Consider the following 22,327-nt stretch of genomic DNA (forward strand, 5'->3'; position numbering starts at 1 on the left):
CCCCCCTCCAAGAGGATTCCACTTGGTATCGCCGGCGCCCCGCCTTCGCACGCCGCCCTCTTGTGACGCCGGCGCGCTCCCGCTGGGGGAGCGGAGTCTCGGAGGCGGCGCTGCAGTGGACAGAGGGACGGACGGACGCAGCCTAGGGTGTCCCAGCTTTCGCTCTAGCGCCAGCGCGGAGGACGCAATGTCTGGGCTCTCTCGCCCGCTGCTTTTGGCCGTCGGCTGCCTGGCCGCGCTCTGCGTAATCACCGCGGCTGGGAACACCACCCTGGCCCCGAACGTGACTACACCCTCGTCTCCACCGCCCACCACCACGACAGTCCCGGTGTCACCGACGACTCTCACGCCGCCGCCGGTCACCACTCCAGCACCAGGTGGGCGCCGGCCCAACGGGCTTTCTGCGCTCGCCCGCCCGCCAGTCGGGCCGAGCCGCCCTCTCTGTGTGGTGCGCGCGGGCCGGGGCGGGCCGCGGTCCGGCAACATGGCGGCCCGTCCGAGTCCGGCTGGGACCGGGCCGAGGTGGCCGCGGTTGCGGAGTGCCGTGGTTGGAAGGGTTGGTGGAGCCGCGGGGGCGTAGGTTTGTTTGCGACCCCACAGTGTTCCGCGCCGACGTGTTGTTTAAAAGCGCCTCGTAATCCCCAGCCTCACTCCGAAGAGAGGACGTGGCTTCCTTCTGCGGTGGCGGCAGTGAGGTTGATTGTGGGGCGAGGCGACCGCCTCCAAAGTTGGCGATGAGACCCAACTACCTCTCCCCGAGGTTAGTCGTTTGTGTCCACTCGGGCAACACAGGTCGTCTTTTCGAAGGGAGGTTTCTCCCGAAGTTGGCGAAAGAAGGAAAGAGACGCTGGGAGACAAAAATACTCGCTGGTGTCTCAGTCCTGGGTCTGAAAAAATTAGTCGCTTGAGAGTTAATTATATAGATTTTGCAGGGTATATCCGAAGTTTGAGCATTTAATTAATTAAAACTTTATACTCGGTGTTGTGTGCAAAGGAGGAAAAGGACCCGTTTGTGTACCCGGTGTTTTGCGTATATCTGTTAGTATTTTAGGCTACACTGGAAGATAGGTGGTGAAACCTAGGAGCTGGATGGAGATAAAGTAATTCTACTAGAACCGTGTGTTTAGAGATTGTGAAGCTGACATTGGAACCCAGGTCTATCGATTTTTCAGAACCCGATCGGGACCTTCTGTTAAGCTCTGACTCCATTTGGGGACTGGTACGCTGAGTCTTGCAGCAAAGTCAGTGTCATGACAACACGCGCAACAGAGGGGGAGATAAATCTGAGTTAATAAAAGTGAAGACCCTCCCTAGATATTTAAAACTTGGAGTCCAGTTTGATTGGTTATCCTAGTTAATACTGGGTAAGGTGCAACGTTGACCTAAGAATTGCTGCAGTCTAAGAATTTTTACCTTTTCCCCCCAGGCCGATCTATTTGAAAATATCTTCTCTAGTTTTTGTGTTTTATAGGGGTTTAAGTAAAATATATAATGAAAGATTTTAAACGTCTTTTAATGAGGAAAGTAAATTGCAGTACAATACTGGATATTCTAACCGCACTATTTCCGAGATGATAGAGCAGAATTTGTTTTGTGCTCTTTTAGTAGTTTCCTCCTAAAATTTTTTTATTTTTTGGTAGGGTGTGTGTGTGTTTGAAGAGAGGTTTGGAGATACGTTAATTGCATTTGTGTATTTTGAAATGAGTGCAAAAGAGATGATTAGTCTCTTCTGTTAAGTGGTGGTTGGATAAGCTACAGTCTGAAAGGCAGCAGTTTAGTTCATTGTAACACACACTATGCTAACCAGATATTCATCACAAGCACAAAAGATTTTAAACAGCTAGCGTTTTTCAGGTGTATACAAACCTCTGAACTTATTTCTACTTTGTGACTCTCCTCCTACCCCCCCCAAAATACGATATTTGTTCCAATTTCTGATAAATATTGAAATGCAATTCCTCTTTGCAGAACTCTTTTTTTTTTAGGCAGGGGGAAAGCAAATGAGAATATTTTTGGAGGCACCTAGCTTCTAGGAAAATGTGTAGAGCCCAGTTCTATAGTCCAGACACTGAATTGTATTTCACCTTCTACGATGTTGTTTTAGAACTGTTTGGCTTAAATTATTGACAAAGACCATGCTAACTTGTTAAATTTTGTGAATGTAGCCCCGTCCAGGTGAGTTGTCTCTTATCCTCTCATGGAAAACCCCAGAAAGCGTGGATCATTTGTGAGTTTATGATCTCAGGTTTTTCAGAATAGACATCATCGGAGCTTGGGTTCAACCTATAATAAATATTTATTACTATTAAAAATTCCAGTTCACATCTGATATTTGGGGGTGGTGATTTCCCTGTATGTAGCCTTTTTTCCAATATTTTTCTTTTTTAGAAATGCGTCAAGAACCTGAGCATCTGAACCTTTTGCTGTGCACAAAGGGGTTGTTTAGATGGGACCATGAAGTACTGAGCATTACCACTAGCTTGAGCTTTGTCCCCCCTTGTCTTGAGTTGCCTTCTGGTTTCATAAGTCTTTTATAATGATTGGAAAGAATTTTTGAGTAAACCACTTTATAGGTTTTTTTTTTTTAATGTGTCTAGTTTAAAAACACATAAGATCTACCCTCTTAATAGCTCTTTTAAAGAATATTTTTATTCTTTATTTTTGACTCTGCGGGGTCGTCCTGCTTGCTAGGTGCCAGCTTTTTTCGTCCCTCCAGCGGGAGCCCCCTCAGTGGAGTGACTTCTCTCGTTTCGGAGCACAGACTCCAGGTGTGCCGTTTTGATGCCGGGGCTTAGTTGCCCTGAGGCATGTGGGATCTTCCCTGGTCAGGGATGGAACCAGTAACCCCAGCATTGCAAAGCGGATTCCAAACCACTGGACCAACAGGGAAGCCCTCTTAAGAGATTTTTAAGTGTACTGTACCATAATAAACTATAAGCACAGATCTCCAGGAGCTTTCGTCATGTTTGAAACTTTGTACTCACTGAACAGCAAACCTCCTTTTTCCCTCTCTCAGCCCCTGACAGCCACCATTTTACTTTCTGCTTCAGACTTTGACTATTTTAGATACTTTATGTAAGTAGAGTCATTCTGTGTTTGTCCTTCTGTGACTGGATAATTTTATTCATCATAATGACCTCAAGGTTCATCCATGTTTTAGTGTATAACAGGATTTTTTTTTTAATGGCTGAAGAATAATCTATTGTGTAGCACATTTTTATCCATTCATCTGTGAGTGAGTTATAAAGTTTTATGATTTCTCTGAATAAGTAAGTTTGATAATGTATGCAGTGCTTGCTGTTGTTTAACAAAGGTAAGTAGTACAAACTTGAAATTAGATACCAGTTGATTGATTTTATATGTTTTAATTCCCACCCCTAGATATCTGTGGAAGCCGAAACAGTTGTATTTCCTGTTTTGATGGTAATGCTACCTGCTTTTGGATAGAATGTAAAGGTAAGAATCTTTGGGTTTGCTTTAATTTTGAGAATGCTATATTGTTTTGTTCTAACATTTTAAAAAATTGCTGCAAGGTATTCTTGAACATTTGGAAATGTAAAACATTTAGGATGGTGGGCACTATTTGTTTTGCAAATCAAATACTTTCCCTTTAAAATATCAGTTGCTTAATACTGCCCCTAAAATCTTCTGTTGTCTCCCATGCTCCCCCCCTTTAATTTCTTAGACTTGATAATTAAGGCTCAGTAGCTTTAAAAGGAAGAGAAATTTTAGACCTTTGTGGTTAGGGTAAGTGTACTAGTACACTAAAATTAGCCATGAAAGAAAGTTGTGGGATTTTCCCCTGAAAACTGTTGCCCTGAAAAATGTTTGAACCATATTTATCTTCTGCAAATGTAAGAAGGTTGAATTTTTTTCTTATTGGTAAAATAATCTCTCAGGTTTCCTTTCTATGTAAAGAAAAATCCAAAACTACATGGTATTAAACTTTGTTATTCTTCATTGAAAAATTTAAGAGTTCTGGAAATTATATCACTATGTAAGAAAGTTTAAAAATAAGGAATTAGCCTAAGTTTGAATTAACTTTTTTGTTATATAAGGGTCACTTTTCTTTAGGTCATAAAATGGAATTTAAGAGTGCGCCCCTCCCCTCTTGTATGACAGGATCAGCAAGTTGTGGAGATTGGATGCCTTACCATTGAATATGTTCGGGAAAACTTTATCTTACTCTTGCTACACATCTTCCCATCCAGGAAAGTGTAGAAGACTAAAGCAGAGGTCTGGAACAGCGCTGCTGCTCTGGGGCACCTCCCATGTTTACTAAGCCTGTATTAGTTTCTAAGCACCTCTCCCTACTGACTCACCCTCTTGTGAATTCTAGCAACCTTCGTTGTACCACACTTCTGAGGTCTCTGTGTTTCTGATTTATCTGTTCAGTATATTCATGTGGATTTTGGAAGGATGTTTGGAGAGAGTGTAGTATGTTTAAAACAATGGGGGAAAGATAATGAGTATTTGTGGACTTCTAGAGAGTTTGTACTTGAGTTCTATTTTTGGGAGGAACTCTGGAGCATAGTAACAAAGTCAGAGATAATATAAGTGAGTAATTGATATTCTTTTTTTTTCCTCCATCCCACACCACCCTCACTCCCCATAACAGGTAAAAGCTACTGTTCAGATAATTCAACAGTTAGTGATTGCAAGGTGGTGAACACCACAGGATTCTGTTCTGGTAAGTGTTCGCTTTGGTATCTGAAAAGAGGAGATGAGAAAGATCATTGCCTCAGGAAACCTCTATATTTGGTTTGAAGCATTTCCATAATTCTATCTTGTAAGAAATTTGGATCTGTATAGCATATTCATACTCACTGCTTTCAGACTTGATTTAGTCGTTTGGTGGTACATCCTGTGGAATCTTTTAAGTACAGATATCTCTTCTACTTTATTTTTCTTTAACCTCTTCCAGATACTCATTGAATTTTAGACCCTCTCTATTTGCATTTTACAGGCTTGAGCAACATTGTTCTGTCACTTTCATTATTATGGTACTGGTGATTCTCACAGTCTGCAGCTTAAGTTCGTACTGTGATTAAATGAATCCCTGCTTTATTCATCCATTTTCTGTATTTTAGTTTGAGAAACTTGATGGTTTAACCTTTCATCTTTGCCCAGGAAATAGTTAAAATTCCTGGATGAAAGCTGATTTTTCTAACAAGATTATAAATTAATGGGAAAGTCAAATTCCTTATTTGGTATATAGATAATAATTAAATAGAATAAAAGATTTTTCTAGAGTAAATAACCTTTCACATCTACCTGTAACTAGTTTCAGTAGTCACTTCTCTTTCCCTTCCCTCACCCCAACTTGAATTTTCTAACTGAAACTCTCCTTAGTATGAGAGCAGTTATATCCTACATAGAGTCCATAATGTGGTTTAGGTGGTAAATAAATGAACAGTTTTAGTATCTAATGTAATTTTATGATAATATTGCTTAGAAATAAGAGTATAAAATTTTAAAATATGTTAAGGAAAAATTGAATAATTCTATTCATTTGGCCATAAAGGACACAAAACTCCAAATTAAAGTGGTTTGATTGATAGATTAATTTGGCTCTCATGTAAAGGAGAGCGGGGCTTGAGTGCAGTTAGCGGGCTAGAGTAGCATCTGCAATCATTAGAGAGCCAGGCTCTTCCTATGTTTTTACTGTCATTCCTCAGAAGTGGCTTTGCCCTTATTCTCCAAGGTGAATGCTCATGTTCCAGCCATCAGAATGGTTTTTCTGCCAACAGGAAGAGGAAGGGAACGTGAGAGACCTGTATCTACCTTATAGATGCTTTCTAGCAGTTACACATGGCTGCCTAGCTGCAGGGGAGACTAAAAAATGTTTTTGCAGGGGAGGGTGTCACTAAGAATTGGTTCTGTTTCTAAAGAATGGAGGACCAGTACTGGGACAGAGCAACTATCTGTCTCCTCCATAGGTGGTACTAAAATGAAAAAATAGTAAAAGTTTTCAAATGACTGCAGGTTGGGAAACAGTGTTATAGATTATTATATTTTAGACAACTTTGACTTACATGTTTGTTTTTTAAATAGCGCCCACTGCCACACCAACGCCAACCAATTCTACAGGTAATACAAGATAATTGACTCTTTTCCTCCTCCTCTGAAGGTTTTTTAAACTTTTGTTGATGAGTAACTTTAGTAACTAATATCTAAAAATCATTAGTTTAATTTTTAAAATGAGTAGATATATTTAATCTTGGACTGGAATAATTACATTAACGTGTACTGTTGGGGACAGAGACGCATAACGATAGTGTTTCACGTTCATTGAATCTGAACAGATTTGTTGTAGTTTTGTACATTGAGTCTGAAAACTGCACTTTGTGGATTTTGTGGAACTCTTAAGGAAATACAGAAGCCTAAAGGAAATTAATTCTTGTCATCCGTAGGTACACCAAAATGTCTTCAGTTCTTCAGAACTAACTAAATATATTTATATATATAGATTCCTAATAAATACACTTACTAGGAAATTGGTTATTATGCCCATGCACATTTGAATTGCCTTCTTACTGCACACATAGTTGTATGCACTTTACCCATCTACTCTTAGTTGAATAGGTCATCTTTCATTTTCCATTCTGTGAATATCTTACAGGAAAATACTTGCTGTCATCTCTGGTAGGATTGATTGAAACAGCATTCTGGGTGAGAGGATATGATTATCTTAAGGCTCTTAATACTGATTGCTTTCCAGAAACCAGAAAGTTTTTAAACCACACCTTCAAAAGCATTCCCCAGTGGCTCAACTGGTAAAGAATACGCCTGCAATGCGGGAGACCTGGGTTCAATCCCTGGGTTGAGAAGATCCCTGGAGAAGGGAAAGGCTACCCACTCCAGTATTCTGGCCTGGAGAATTCCATGGACTGTATAGTCCATGGGGTTGCAAACGAGTCGAACGTGACTGAGTGACTTTCACTTCACTTCAACAGCATTAAATATTATCTCCTTGTATAAATTTTTACCAGTTTAATAGAGTAAATAAAAACGTCTATTCCAGGACTAGGTGTTAGAAAATAGGGATATAGGAACAGAAGTAAGACAGTGTTTTGTCTCTTGTAGGAACTTTGAAAGGTCAGGAAGCACAGTGTGTTGGGGGGTTTGTAGGAAGGTGTGTGTGTTGAGTAATGTGTGGTGACAACTTCCTGGGGATGTTGACAGACTTAAGTCTTGAAGTTACCTGGTAAAATAAGAGGGGAACTTCCCAAGTAGAGCAGGGCAGACCGCACATGTGAAGGAAAGGTGACAGAGTGTAATATAATGCAGGCAGGGAATTGCATTTGGAGTATCCAGGAACAAGATGAGAACAAGTTAAGCACGATAGTCAACAGGTCAAGAGCCAGACTGAGAAGTGCCATTGTATGCCTTGCTGGTATGTTTGAAGCATGTAGATTATATGATGAGATTTGCATTATAATAACTTATTCTGTGTAGAGAGGCTTTTGGAAAGAGGCAAGATTGAACACAGATGGGGTATTCTGTTGTGGTAATTCTAGAGAACTGTTTTAAAAAATGAGGGCAACTTCTACAAGTTTCTAAAAATTATATCTCATAGCTCTGTCTTCATTGATTATGTAGTGGGCTTCTAGTGCTTCAGAGATTGAAACCAGTGCAAATTAAAAAATAATTTTTTTGCCATGTTCAGAGGGTGAATAGTGAGAAACAAATGGCAAATTTGTGAATTTTTTCTGCCAGTGTTGTCAGACAAAATCACTAATAATATTTTAGTATTGTACAGGATTTGGTAACATGTTTAATTTATAAAGTATATTTTTTTGTGGTTTCACAGAAGGTACAAGCAAGGAAAACTTTGAACGGATTATGAGTTAAAATAACCATACCCTCTAATCTGGGAAATCTGTATAAGAATCTGTCCTATCAGAGAGGAGATCAAATATTTCCCTGTGAGATGTTCATAGCTTGGAGAAATGAAAGATGACCTAACTGTTCGACCAAGAGTGGGACCACAGTGCTTACAATGAAAGAGAAAAGAGTATAAATAAGTGTGTGAACACATCATAGTGTTTACTAATGTTTATTGGTAGTATTGATACTGTCTGAAGTCTCTTTTAACATAGTGCTGTAGTTCCTAAAATGTATTTACATTCAAACTTATTCTTCCCATGAGTATGCATTTCTTTAGAGACACCAGCAGATAATTATTTGAACTCATGTGCTACAGTAGAGGAGAGCTTACCCTTGGGCTCTTAACATCATTTAGATGAGGGAAATTAGGGCCTCAGGGCACCTGTTCTTATAAATAAAATTTTTTGGAACACAGCCATGTGGATTCATCTGCTTGTTGTCTTTGCCTGCTTGTGTATTACACAGTGCACAAAGTCTAAAATGTTTATTGTCTGCCTCGTTAAGAAAAGTTTGCCAAACCCCTGAAATGAACATAAATCTTGGTATCTACTTTAAGAAATACTGAATTGTATTTATTTCTTACCGTGACTTACTAAGTTAATGGTTTTTGTCTTAGAAGCAAGATTATTGAGAAAGAACCAGTAGTTCCCTCACCTAAATTCTTGCCCACCTGTGTGTCTTTTTGCAAACTGTATCCAGGTGTATATATAAATTTTTATACTTATATATGTACATAGATGTTAACATAGATACAACTTTATGATTGCTTAATGTTTTAGAATACACTTCAGAGCTGATGTTCTGAATGTGTAGATATGTTAGTAAACCATTAACTGAGATTTGACCTTTATTCTGTTAAAAAAACAAAAAACTGGAAGCATGTTGAAACGGTAGTTATGTTTTTAAAAGATAGATGCTAGATAATTGAGAAATTTAAGTTTTTAATACATGTCATTTGCATTCCAGCTAAAACCACAACTCTGCCTTCCACTACTACAGCTTCCACCACAGCTACTACATCAGGTAATTGTGGTTTTTAAAACTAACAGTGAGATGGGATGTGTGTGCTGTGTTAGCTTTTACTATTTATTATCACTTTCCAATTTTATTCATAAATAGTTAGGAGCTGAAATTCGCCTCTTAGATTTGGAAGACCAAGGTAGTAGGCTGTTAAAGCAATAAGGATAGGTTTGCTGAGAGTACATTTTAAAATGGTAATCACATATGGCGTGACATGTTAGAATTAAACGGGAATGGTTTTCCAAGACCCTTTTAGTACAATCTGTAGGTAAAATCTAATTTCTTATAACTTAAATACTGATTACTATTAGAGATTGGTTGTGTGCTGTATTAGACCGTGTCAATTTGAAGATAATATAGCCATCCTTTTTACTTTTAGGTCTAAAAAGCTGAGATAACTAACAAATGTACACCTTATTCATATTTCTTACCATTTCTTATAATTCCTTTGTAACTTTTGATAGTATGTGTGAAAATAAAGTTTTATTAACTAATGTTTTTACATGTTATTAACTTGTCATATTTAGGTTATGCCACAGAACACTGTAGATACACATAGGTTAGGAACCCTTCCCTCCAGCCATATTTATAATACTGAAAACTTTGATTCTGTGAATTTTTTTGGCTTTATTAAGGTTATTTTTGTAATTTGAAAACCTGTAATCAAACTTTGATTTACCTTTTATAAATTTAGAAAAATGCAAAGTATGAATTTTAAACACAAATAGTAATATTTACTCTAGCAATTAACTAAGCTATGTAGTCTGAAGAAACTGCAAATTTTAAAAGTGCTTGATACGTTCACGGCATACTGTGCCAAGAGAATAAATTTTTGTTTTCATATTTGAAATTACGTTAGCACCATTGGCCACTTGATGTTGTTGGATAGAATGAAGAATGGGATTGATAAGTGGTTGTCTTCCTCAATTAGGAAGCTGTTGACACAAGAGTAAATACTTTATAGAAACACATGGCAAAAAAGAGGCTCAGATGAGTCTTGAAATTGAGAATCACGAGACTTACTAAGTATTTTACTAAGAATTGTTATTTCTTTTATTTCATTTAACCAGGTACAACTAATACCACTTTAACTCCAACTACACAACCTATGCGGAAGTCTACCTTTGATGCAGCCAGTTTCATTGGAGGAATTGTCCTTGTCTTGGGTGTGCAGGCTGTAATTTTCTTTCTCTATAAATTCTGCAAATCTAAAGAACGAAACTACCACACTCTGTAAAGAGACCCACTAAGTTAACAAGGACTGGCGTGTAACTCACTGAAACCAAAATATTATCTTTCAAGATGTCCCACATGGAAGACGCTATTCTAGGATCTTTAATTTTTCAAAGGATGCATATAGGAGCATCACCCTTGAAGAAAAATCAGTTAAATCATTTTGCTCACTGGGAATATTTAAAATATGCTGCATGAATCCTTGTGGCTGTCTTCTTTTATTTTGAATGGCTGCTGCTGTGGGATTATGCTCTCTCTTCTTGACATGCCAAATGCAACTGTAAGTGATGGGAAACACTGTCCTGCGCAGACAACCTCATGACTCTTTTGGCAATTTAAATGTAGTCATTTTAAGCCTGAAAGCTGCATTATTTTCATCCTAACTCAGGATGTAGTTTAGTGACCAGAATTGAGAAGAATGTGCCAAATGAGCATCAATCAGGTGGATTTTTGGCTATCATTTCAAAAGTGGAATAAATTTATAAATTTAGTATCCGTAGAGTAAAATTTTGTGCTTGATAACAGTTATTTTTTCTACATTAGAAAAAAGATGCCACACAGGGAATTACATTCCAGATTTAAAGAAATGAGAGGATACAAAACATGAAAAGTATAGCAGGTTATTGTTCATACTTGTAAAGCACCTTATGTCATTGAGAAAGAACAGTGCCTTAAAAGACAGACTGAAAGGTAGACTGTAACTTTTAAAATGTTGGTGATTTGTTCTTTTACGTTAATGAAGGGAAAAGTTGGTCTGAGGATGTAACTTGATGTGAGCAGTAGTAAACCTGCTTTTAGATACCACACTGTTAGTATTTAATTGAAAACTTACCTACTTTATTTCAAGCCTGAGTAACTTAAATGATGTTCTACAGAGTCGAAAGCCTTCATCTATTGGACCTCCCACCATTTTTGTTATGGCTGTTAAAAAGTGTAAAGTTGATTTAATTATGTTTCCTTTGTACTTCAAAAAGGTAACCTAACACTGTTGTACCTTAAAAGGATTTCCACTGAGCTCTCTTGAAAAGTAACTTCTATAAGGCAAGGAAGAAATAAGTTGTTTTAGAATCATTTACTAACTCTTTAAATGAGACAGTCATTTTAAGTTTTGAGATAGCAAATGTGAGCAGTATAATTTCAGAAAAAATTTTAGTTAATCAGATGACTAAAATTTTATTGATAATTGCCCTGGATAAACAGATTGAACTTCTTGTTTCTCCTCTCCCAGCCTTTCTTCTTAAGTTTTGATTCCTGTTGTAGGAAAAGCATGTGTACTTTTATTTTTTAGTTTTCTTGTGAAGCACTAGTTTTTTTGAGGTTGGGGGGTATTTCTTCCCTGCCTTTGACGCATTGGATTAGTTCGGGGGCTTAAATCAGTTTAAAATGAACTTTTGCTTTTCTAGGTCATTAAGATGTTTTGTTTTAGTTTCTTTAGCCTGTAGTGGCCGATTTTAGTACTGGTTTTCAATATTTTATAGTAAAAGACAAGTTGCTTTGGTCCATTTCATAAGCCAGAATTCCTTATATTTAGATAATTAAAGGTTCTTAAAATGAAGATTTACTGTTTCTTTGTTACTTGCTGGTACAGCTAAAGTTTGTTTTACTTGCACATTTGTACATATACCTAATGTTTTCAAGTGCCTTAATTGTTTAAAATCTCTGGCTTCAAAGGTTTTTGGGAAAAGGTAGGCTTACCTCACATTTTTGTGTTTCCCTCAGTAGTGATATTCTAGGTACCTCACAGAAATTTTTATTACGGTGCCATAGCTGTTAGCTTTTAGTGATTGCTTTAAGATACAAAATTGAGTTGAAAATACACAGAATTTCCATTCTCCAAAGGGGTAAAAATTAGCTACAATGGTGTAATTGTCATTTACTTAGATACAAATACCTTGCCACACATTAATGTTAATGCTATAGCTATTTCTGTGAAAATGTAGCTGATAAAGCCTCTCATCTTCTGTAGTTTTGAATACTGCTCTGACAGAATCATAATATGGAATTAGATTTTACAAGAAGAGCTCTTACAGTGAACTCACCGCCTTTTCCCCTCTTTAGCAGTTTAGTATCTTGAGCCATTAATGATTTGGGTTTTTTTTTTTTTAATCCAGAAGGTATATAGAAACATTTTCAGATTTTTCACAGGATTTGTTCATGCAGATTGTAATTCTATTAAAATCCCGTACCTTACCTTACAGATAATTGTTGCACAGGCAGACACTGCTGTATTTAGAAATTTCTATTTCAGTTCATTAAAAACTGCAAAACCAATCTGTATCATGTACCAAACCAATCTAAAATAAATCTACATGTTTATTGGGTTAATCTGCTCTTTTTTTTTTATTAACTAAAGTGTGCGTTTATATTTTAACTGAAATTTAATGCTATGAATTTACCTTAGTCTTGTTGGAAATGGCTTGTCTACTCAGTGTTTCCTGCTCCTCAAGACCAGCAGATAGTGGCTAAGGGATGTCTTTATCAGTGGCGAACGGAGCCTTAGAAAGGATAGTTGGAGGGAAGACTTGGTTTGCCTTGCTACTGACAAAAAAAGTTGATCTTCCTCAAATAGAAATCATCTACTTATGTGCTAGTTTACCAAGTATTTATGAGAATACCATCTGTTGTTAGATATCTGAAAGCTTGTTTGTGACTTTCTGCCTTATTCAGATTGCATGTAAAGTAAAATTGGGTTTCTGTTCAGGAGTCTTTGGTATAAATATTTAGTACCAAGCCACATGCTGCTATGTGAAATCTGATTCTGTAGGCCCATGTTTTGGGCAAAATTACATTCTATATGAAATTGCAGAACTTGGACTAAAAAGATTAAATACTCTTCTATCAGCCTTAAAGCCCAGAAGAGTGGACTGAAGACTCCTAGAACATTGCTAAAGACAAACTTATTTTGATGAGCATGGTGTTCACAGTAGGTGGGGTGTTTTTTTTTTAATGTTTTAATGATTCAAGTCCTGTGTATTTACCCGTGTAGTAACTCTCCCTGTGCTCTTCCTTAATTTGTGTAGATAACATGTTGCTGCTGGTATTCACCATCTGCCTAAAGGATGTCTTTTAACCTTCAACATTTCTAGTTTTGTTAGTACAGATACTGGTTATGAGTTCTTACAGTGTTTGTGTGCTTTCATTTTTGAATGATTTCATTGGATATAGAGTTCTAGGTTGACATTTTTGCTTTTAGCCCTTTAATGATGTTGATCCAGCATCTCACATGCATTGTGTCCTATGAGAAATCTCATCTTTATCTTTTGTTCCTCAGTACATGTGTTTTTTTTTCCTCTTGCTTTTACAAGATTTTTCTCCTTATTGCTTATTTTGAGCATTTTGATTGTAGTGTGCTATGCTGTAGTCTGTCTGGTCAAAACTGTGGTTTTTCCAGTAGTCATGTATGGATGTGAGAGTTGGACCATAAAGCTGAGGGCTGAAGAATTGATGCTTTTGAACTGTGGTGTTGGAGAAGACTTGAGAGTCCCTTGGACTGCAAGGAGATCAAACCAGTCCATCCTGAAGGAAATCAGTCCTGAATATTCATTGGGAGGACTGATGCTGAAGCTGAAACTCCAATACTTTGGCCACCTGATGCGAAGAACTGACTCATTGGAAAAGACCCTGATGATGGGAAAGATTGAAGTCAGGAGAAGAAGGGGACAACAGAGGATGAGATGGTTGGATGTTATCACCTACTCCATGGACATGAATTTGAGCAAGCTCCAGGAGTTGGTGATGGACAGGGAAGCCTGGCGTGCTGCAGTCCATGGGGTTGCAGAGTCGGACACGACTGAGTTGAACTGATGCTGTTTTGTTTCCTGTGGTTGAGGTTTGTTGAGTGTCTTGGATTTGTGGTTTTTCATCCGATTTGGAAAACTTTCAGGTATTATTTTTTCAGATATCTTTTTCTGTCCTTTCCATTCTCTGTGTTGGGGACTTCAGTTCCACAGAGGCTGCTAGAAGGTGACTTAAAATTTACCCATGCACTGTTTTGGTTTTTAAAAAACCTTTTTCTACTTTGTGTCAGATTATTACTATCTTTAAATTCACTAATACTTTCTTCTGCGATGTTTAATCTATTGTTACTCTTACTTGGTGTCTTTTCACTTCAGATGTCTTCATTTTTAAAAGTTTAAAAGTTCAGTTTGGTTGTTTTTCATATTTCCACATATTCCAGCTTTACGTTTTGAACATGTAACAATTTTTAACATCTGGGTCAGTTTCTATTTTCTCTCAGTATAGGTCGTAACTTTCCTCTTTCTTTGTATGCTTGGTAGTTTCTTATTGCATGCCAGATGTAAATTTTAACTTGTTGGGTGCTGGTTATTTTTGTTCTGGGACATAGTTAAATTTCTTGACAGCAGTTGGGTCCTGTCAGATCTTGCTTTTTAAGTTTTAAGAGCAGAACATTTGTCCTAGGATTAATTGTTACCCAGTTCTGCACTGGCTAATTATCTACCCAGTGCTCCCTGGATTAAGAGGCTTTCTGGTCTGGGTTAGTGGAAACAGCCTCTATTCTTAGCCTTGTGTGCATTCCAAGTACTGTTTCCTCTAAACCGCTCCCCTGCCTTGGATAGCTTCCTCGGATACCTCTTGTGTACCTGTCCTGACCAGTACGTTGTTGAATACTTGAGGGGTACCTTCTGCAGGTCTCTGGAGTTCTCCTTTGTGTAGTTCTCTTTTCTGTGGTCCTCTGCCCTGGGAACTCTATCTGCTTTCATCTCCCTTAACTCTCAGCTCCATCTCCTCAACTCAGGAAAGTCCACTGACCTCTGCCTAGGTGTTGCCTTCCTGCATCATGGCTTAGAAATTCAAGGCAGTAAGCTGGGTTGGTGGTTTCCTTTTTTTCAAGGATCAGTGTCCTTTGGCTGAAGTCCAGTGTGTTGAAAACCACTGTTTAAAGTCTTCATTTTTAATTATTTAAGTAACATACATATTCTTTTTTTCTTCTTAAACTATTACAGGTAAAGTCTGCTTTGATCATCCCAGCCCCTTCCCCATCTTTGTCCTTCTCCACTTTCCAGAGATAATTACTAGAACTGGTTTGGTGGTAAACTGTCCCCCTCAGCGTTTATATACACACAACTAAACATCCCTTTAGAAAATACATAATGTGGGTTTTTATTTTAGTATTATCCTGCAACTTTTTTTCACTCATTAGCTATGCCAATTTCTTAAATTCTCTGTTGGTATATGTAGTATGACTATTGTAAGTATGTACCTACTGAAGAACAGTTAAGTTGTTTGTAATTTGTAGATTTTACTGTTTCCTAAAGAATATCTTGGTACCTGCCACCTTGCTTATATGTGTGAATGTTTCTCAAGAGCAAACAAAAGTGGACACCTGCACCCAGGGTTTCCACTTTGAAAATTTTAACACACTGAGATTGCCTTCCATTTCCTACCAGCAGATCAGAATGTTCTCTTTGTCCTTTGACTTACTATTACCACTTGTTATTTCATCACTGCCCTTGTGCATCACTACCCTCCTGAGCTTATATCTGCACTTCATTGGAGAAGATGTGGCCAAGGCTGAATAGCAGAGTTCACTGCGGCTGTGAAGGGTGGGGTGGTGGGGCGGGGGCAGGGGAGGAGCCCCTTCACAGGAGGTGCCATGCCAGTGGCACTCCACCAGGAAGCTGCGTGCACCGCTGGAGTTGGGCACTGCAAAAGCTGCAGGTGCCTGCCTAGGTGAGGAGCCCTGAACCCAGGAGAAACCCTTCTTCCTCCAGCACCCTCTACTGCCAAAGCTTAACATCCTGCCTGGTGGTAAAGAAGACGTATGCAGGGTCCAGATTCATTACTTGATAGAAGACAAGAGTGAATTTGGACCTGAGAAACTTAAGTGGTATCTTACCTGGTCATGCTGATTTTTTAGTCTTGATCTCAGTCATCAACCTTCCTTTTTGTTTTTTATGTCATTTCAGAAATAAATGTGCATGTGTGTGCATTTAGATATTTAATATATGTTTATGTCTGTAAAATATGTTCGTTCCATTTATCTATCTATTGATGTTTATTCCTTTAAGATAAATTTTCCTGTCTCAACAAAAAGACTTGGATTAGGACTTTACAAAAATCTGAAGAGGGTTTTGCTGTTTTTAGGAAGAATAAAAAGACTTGAGAGAATGGTGTTCTTAAGTGAAACAAATAGAAATAAGTGCTTTAGATTTACTTAGTCTCTGACCTGGTTTTTCACTTGTTAATAAATACTGTCTGGCCAGCAATGCCCTCTCTCTTGGTTCTCCCACTTAATCAGTAACTCTAGAACCCATATTAAGAGGCTGCTGGTTGACCAGAGGCAAGCCTAGGATGTAGAAATGCAAATCAACTATTAAAATTTAGGGTCAAATCCTACTTCACTTGGGACATTCAGCATATAATCTCAGTCCTTCCATACTATCTTCACATATAGTAAAATTTAGATAAAAGGCTTAATGGAATTTAGAATCATTTTTATTCATTCAAATGCCCATAGAAATAAAACTTGGAAAAAGGCTATATGATTACCAATCAGGTCTAAATGGGATTCTGGATGGAGCTGTTTAAACTTGAAAAGCTGAAAGTTGAACAATATCTGCCACATTGGGTAGGAAGACACGGTCAGTTCCTTTTTTGTGTTTAATAGTTACCTGCAAAAAAATAATTATTAGAGCCTTTTAAAAAGATGATGAATAATAATTATAGCATCATTACAAGTCACTAATGAGACCTAGATCATTGGTTCAGTCTGGGTTAGACTAGTGTGCCTTGTCATACATATTTTGCCCCTTGTTTATAAAGGAAACTAGTCAGGATGAATCCATTAATGGAAAGCCATATCCAGCTAAGGAAGGAAAGATATATTTGGAGAAATCAATAAATTCCTTAATGTTTTATCATTTATGTTAGTGCAGTGCTACTTTTAAAAGATCAGTGGTGGTCTTATATTTCAGCCCTCTATAAATTCCTCCCAGTCTGTATTTATCCGACTTGTCTCATAGACCTTGTTTAAGAAGTCAGACCTTAAGATTTGAAGAGGTTCCAGATGATTCTGTGGCTTTCCTGGACCTCAGGCTTTTTACCTGTGGTCTCTACTATGCACAAGCCAATGGGCCCATAAGACACTTCCTTACTTATTACAGTTTATTTATTTAATAGGGTAATGTAGCCAACAATTGGTATTAGACCATCAGCCTTCTAAATCTGAAACCTAGTGCATCTCCGCTAATGTACTAACTCCTTAGCAACTTGTTCAACCATAAGAGTCGTGATCAGCAACCTGCCCCATAAGGAACATTTGCTTTGGGGAGTGAAATAGGGATAGAGTAAAGCTTAAAAGCCGTTGTCCCATACAGGTCAACATCGCTTCCTTTTGGAAAGGGCTTTTGCAGAAGCAAATAGACATGTAGTAGAATGTCACCTTTTGGTGAAAGATGACTGCACAGAGATTGGTGGGTCAAGCCAAAGGCAGGCATTGATGACGTGGCCCTACTTGGTCAAGGTTCTCAGTGGGGTATGTTCCTGACCTGCTTCTTCCCTCTGTGTGTGTCTCCCTTTAACTGTATGTCTGGGAATACTGCAACAAACTTTTGGTTCAATAACTAGACCATTGGCTTCAAAAGAGGCCTTAGGATGGCATATTTTCTGACAGAATGATCGTATTTTTTCCTCTTAACTTTTCTCAAGGTAAGAGGAGAAGAATTCTTAAGTGTGTTGATTAGATATATACCTCTCTGGAGGAGATTCTGAAAAACAATGGAGCAAAGAATGTAATACTTATTAAAGCAGCATAGAGAAGATGGTGGAAGAGGATTCAAATGGTATCTTACATAAACCAAGAGGTGAAACAGTTAAAGAAAAATTCTTCAAATATGTGCTATACCTCAACCTAACCTGCATTCCAAGCATTTCTCACATGTTTTAAGGCTGACTTATGAAATTATTTCTGCTCTGCCAGGGAACACAAAGGCTGTGGCACTGCTAGTTAATTACTGTAGATGATTGAAAAAAAAAATTGAGAGAACATGTCTAGGTGTTGTACTGACTTTCACACCCATTTACTGAATTGTAATTGAGTAAGTGCTTTTGGGCTTGTTTCAGCATTAGAATTTTATTATTGAGGAGCGATGCCATCAAGCTGGCAGAATAGGAAACCCTAGACCCTCCTTCCTACAGGAACACATTGATTCAGCAATAACTCATGGACAAATTCCCTTAGCGAGAAACCCAGAATATTATTTTCTAAGATCCAACCATTGAGATAAGATCTTGATACACAATTTTTTAATTTTGAAGTGACCCTAAATCCATGATTTCATATTTATATTTTTCATTGTTTCATATAATCAAATTTATCATTACCTACAGTCTTTGGCCTTTGAATCCTTGTTATTTTGCTTCCCATGAGTTGAGTCTTTAAAAGGTGTTGCTGGGTGTATCTGGATGATGTGGAAGCAGAACTTAGGGAGTAGTGAGCTTGGGATATAAGGCCTGTAAAGTGAAAAATGCTAAATTATATCTCTGCAATGTACAGGTCTAGGTTTAATTCATAAAATTTTAGAGCTTAAAATGGGTATCTGATTCAGCTTCATCAGTTTTGAGTGAAGATGTCAAAACATGGATAGTGTCTTTTGCCTGAGCGTCTATGACCAAGTGAAAGAGATGATGGGTTACTTGAACCTGTGGGTAGAAGTAGACAGACTGAGATATTCACATTAATGGGACTTGGTAATTAGTTGGGTTTGCAGGGTAAGGAAGAATAGCTTTCCGATTTCTGGCTCAAGCAACTGATCAGATATTAATTTTATGGTGGATTTTATGCTGATGGCACATACATGCTCAACAAGTCATTGTTCACTGCAAGGTCAGGATAGATGGGTGGGAAATATGAATGTATAAAGATTAGCTCAAGGCCCCTGATATGATAGAAGCCCATGGGATGCTGATCACAGTGATTGTCCCAGGGAGGAAAAGGAACACCTTTTCCATTTTAACAGGAAGGAAGGAGAAGCAGCTGAGCTTAGGTTTAGGTAGGCCAGGGACAAGAAGTAGAGGGAGTTCCCATCTGATAGGGGAGGAGTAGGACAGTGTCGGCAGAGACCATGGAGATTTAAAATAGTTGCTGTATTATAATAACTTTTTATAAAGTATAATCTCTAAAAATACTGAATCATTATGTTGTATATCTGAAGCTAACATACTGTAAATAATACTTCAATTAAGAATAAATAAGAGAAACTAGTTGCTGTGAAGAGAAGGAGAGAGTGAGCTGACCTTTCCGTCCGCTCCCGGAGAACATGTGAGCTGGGCCTAAGCCTACCAGGCATCTCAGTCTCTGGCTTCAGTGCTTGGTTCAAAATTGGTCACATGACCTGAGTCAGCCCAGTCTCTTCCCCACTCCGGCCACGTGAGCCTGAACGGAGGGTCCCTTCCGCACTCCCGCCACGCGAGCCTGAATGGAGGGTCCCTTCCCCACTCCCGCCACGTGAGCCTGAACGGAGGGTCCCTTCCCCACTCCCGCCACGTGAGCCTGAACGGAGGGTGGACGCTACAGAGGCGGCAGACATCTTGCCTCCCAAGGGGCTCTACTTCCTGTCTGCTCCTAGCATGCTCAGGGCCCAGAGACGCAGAGAGAAGTCAGTCCTCAAGAAACAAGCCTTGATCAAGCCCACATGTATCAGTGGAACAGAACAGAGCCCAGGAATAGACTCATGCATCCATTCTCAGTTAATCTTTGACAAGGGAGGCAAGAATATACATTGGAGAAAAGAGAATCTTTTCAGAAAGTGGTGGTGGGAGAGCTGGACAGCTACATGCAAATCAATGAAGTTACTAGAACATTCCCTCACACCGAACACAAAAATAAAATGGCTTAAAGATTTAAATATAAGACATGACACCATAAAACTCCCAGAAGAGAACATAGTCAAACATTCTCCGAAATTGTAGCAGTGTTTTCTTAGGTCAGTCTTCCAAGGCAATAGAAATAAAAATAAACCAATAGAACCTAATCAAACTTTAAGTTTTTGCATAGAAAAAGAAACCATAAGACAGATAACCTACAAACTGAGAGAAAATATTTGCAAATGGATATGATTGACAAGGAAGGGCTTAATTTCCAAAATATACAAACAGCTCATACACTCAATGACAAAAAACCAACCCAATAAAAAAATGGGCAGAAGACCTAAATAGACATTTCTCCAAAGAAGACACACAGATGACCAACAAATACATGAAAAGATACTCAACATTGCTAATTATTAGAGAAATACAAATCAAAATTACACTGAGGTATTATACTAGTCAGAATGGCCACCGTCAAAAAGTCTATAAATAATAAATGCTGGAGAGGGTATGGAGAAAAGAGAACCCTCCTACACTATTGATGGAAATGTAAATTGGTACAGACACTATGGGAAACAGTATGGAGGATCCTTGAAAAGCTAAAAATAGTTGCCATATGATCCAGCAATTCCACTCCTGGGCATATACACAGAGAAAACTATAATTTAAAAAGATAGCATAGCAGCAGTATTTACAACAGCCAAGACATGAAGGTAATCTAAGTGCTCATCAACAGATGAGTGGATAAAGAAGATGTATATGTATATGTATATACATACAATGAAAGACTACTCAGTTATTAATAAGATTCTTGCATCTTCCCATACATAAACACTAAAATCATTAACTTGTTTTTTTGTGATTAGCAGTAATGTTATGATGTTCAAATACATGATTTTTTTTTCAGCAAAAACTCTAGTAAGCTCCCCAAATAAACCTTAATCACAACTCTTAGGTGGTGCATTTCTTCCTCAATAGACAACGTGTAGAAAGTCCTGAGCAAACCCCCTCCCATCACTGCAGAAGGGGACAGATAGGGGCTGAGACCAGCGAGTAACTTCTACCTCTGCTTCCTGAAAAAGAGACTTCTCTTTCATTCCTGCTGCATTCCTATCCTGGTAATTAGGGTTCTCCCCATGTGCCTCCTGCCTGACTCTGGTCCTCCTTTGTAAATGTGCAGGTCTTAAAGGACACAGATGGCAGTTTGATTGGATGTGTTAACTCGGAGAAGGATTTAAAAGATATTTGGCTAGGCTGGAGGCATATGGAGGCAGAGGGGAAAGGGAGAAACAGAAAACCCCAGGGAGTCTGTAGAGGATAGTGGAAGGTACAGAATCACTCAGGGTGATTGGTCAAAATAGGGCCCTTGACACTCTTCCTCTTTGGATCTGGGCTTGGGTGGGGGACGCCAGTCCCACTATTAGGGCCCAGGCCGCAGGCATGGGCAGGGAGGGGGTATCCTTGGGCTTTACTAACAAGTCCAGCCTTTTTCTTAGAAAACATAAACTATCTTGACCTTTGAAAATGATCTTTCTGCTTCTGACAGTGTTTGCTCACATCATTCACACCACTGTAAGTGGCCAAAAGAAAACACAGATAAAGGAGGACACACATGTATGAAAGTATAATAACAAACATTTGCACAATGACCTAGTGTTACTCCACTCTGTGGCAGACACCCACTGTTTCATAGAGTCCTCAGAATTCATCTTTGAGGTGGGTATTTTACAGAGAGGTGAATTAACCTGTCCAGGGTCACACAGCTAGCAGTGACAGAGACAGGATTTGAACCTTCGCTGTCTTATTTCAAAGTCCATATTGTCAACCACCAGACTGGGCTATGGAACAGAAAGGAAAGGCCCAGCTGACCTTAATAATAGGCTGATTGTAGCTATTGATGGGGTAATATTTTTGATAGACCTAGAAGAGAACTTGGAATTTATTTAGTCCTCATCTTACAGAAGAGGAAGCTAGTTTAGAGACATCCCAGGTTCTGGCCTCCATTCCATTGCTGCTCGCTGACTGTGTTGTCCAGAATGCTGTTTTGATTGTCATTTCCGTAGGACTCCTCAAGCCCCTAAGACCCAAGAATCATAATGTACTTTATGAAGAACATCTGAGAAATGTGGTCACTAGTATCCTGTCAGGAAGGAAGAAATTTTCCTTTACCCTTCTAGGTTCTTTTGGCTGGTCTAAGAACTCAATTGATATGAGATTAACAGGAGAAAATAACACAACAGTTTATTCGCCAACATTTGTTGGATCATGGAGAAAGCAAGGAAGTTCCAGAAAACATCTATTTCTGCTTCACTGACCACACTAAAGACTTTGACTGTATGGATTACAACAAACAGTG

At 38.6% G+C, this 22,327-nt stretch overlaps 2 protein-coding genes across 3 annotated transcripts in view; one reads left to right on the forward strand and one right to left on the reverse strand.

The window, feature by feature from the left end:
• Positions 1–71: 71 nt before the first annotated feature.
• CD164 (CD164 molecule) lies at positions 72–16,106 on the forward strand. Of its 2 annotated transcripts, XM_070449991.1 has the most exons (6): positions 72–377; positions 3,382–3,456; positions 4,619–4,690; positions 6,055–6,090; positions 8,857–8,913; positions 9,981–16,106. In XM_070449991.1, the coding sequence occupies exons 1-6, from the start codon at positions 188–190 to the stop codon at positions 10,145–10,147; spliced, it is 597 nt and encodes a 198-aa protein (XP_070306092.1). In that variant the 5' UTR covers positions 72–187; the 3' UTR covers positions 10,148–16,106. The 2 variants fall into 2 exon arrangements, with proteins under 2 accessions (XP_070306092.1, XP_070306093.1); XM_070449992.1 differs by lacking the exon at positions 6,055–6,090.
• A 475-nt stretch (positions 16,107–16,581) lies between these two features.
• Positions 16,582–22,327, reverse strand: part of CCDC162 (uncharacterized) — a 150,019-nt gene continuing 144,273 nt past the window's right edge. The window contains exons 43-44 of the mRNA XM_020876610.2: positions 18,491–18,615; positions 16,582–16,775 (exon numbers count right to left, since the gene is read on the reverse strand). Of these exons, the coding sequence (XP_020732269.2) occupies positions 16,689–16,775; positions 18,491–18,615 (212 nt within the window). The 3' untranslated portion in view covers positions 16,582–16,688. The remainder of the gene's footprint in view (positions 16,776–18,490; positions 18,616–22,327) is intronic.

Source organism: Odocoileus virginianus, chromosome 19, assembly GCF_023699985.2.
Source record: "Odocoileus virginianus isolate 20LAN1187 ecotype Illinois chromosome 19, Ovbor_1.2, whole genome shotgun sequence".
NCBI lineage: Eukaryota > Metazoa > Chordata > Mammalia > Artiodactyla > Cervidae > Odocoileus > Odocoileus virginianus.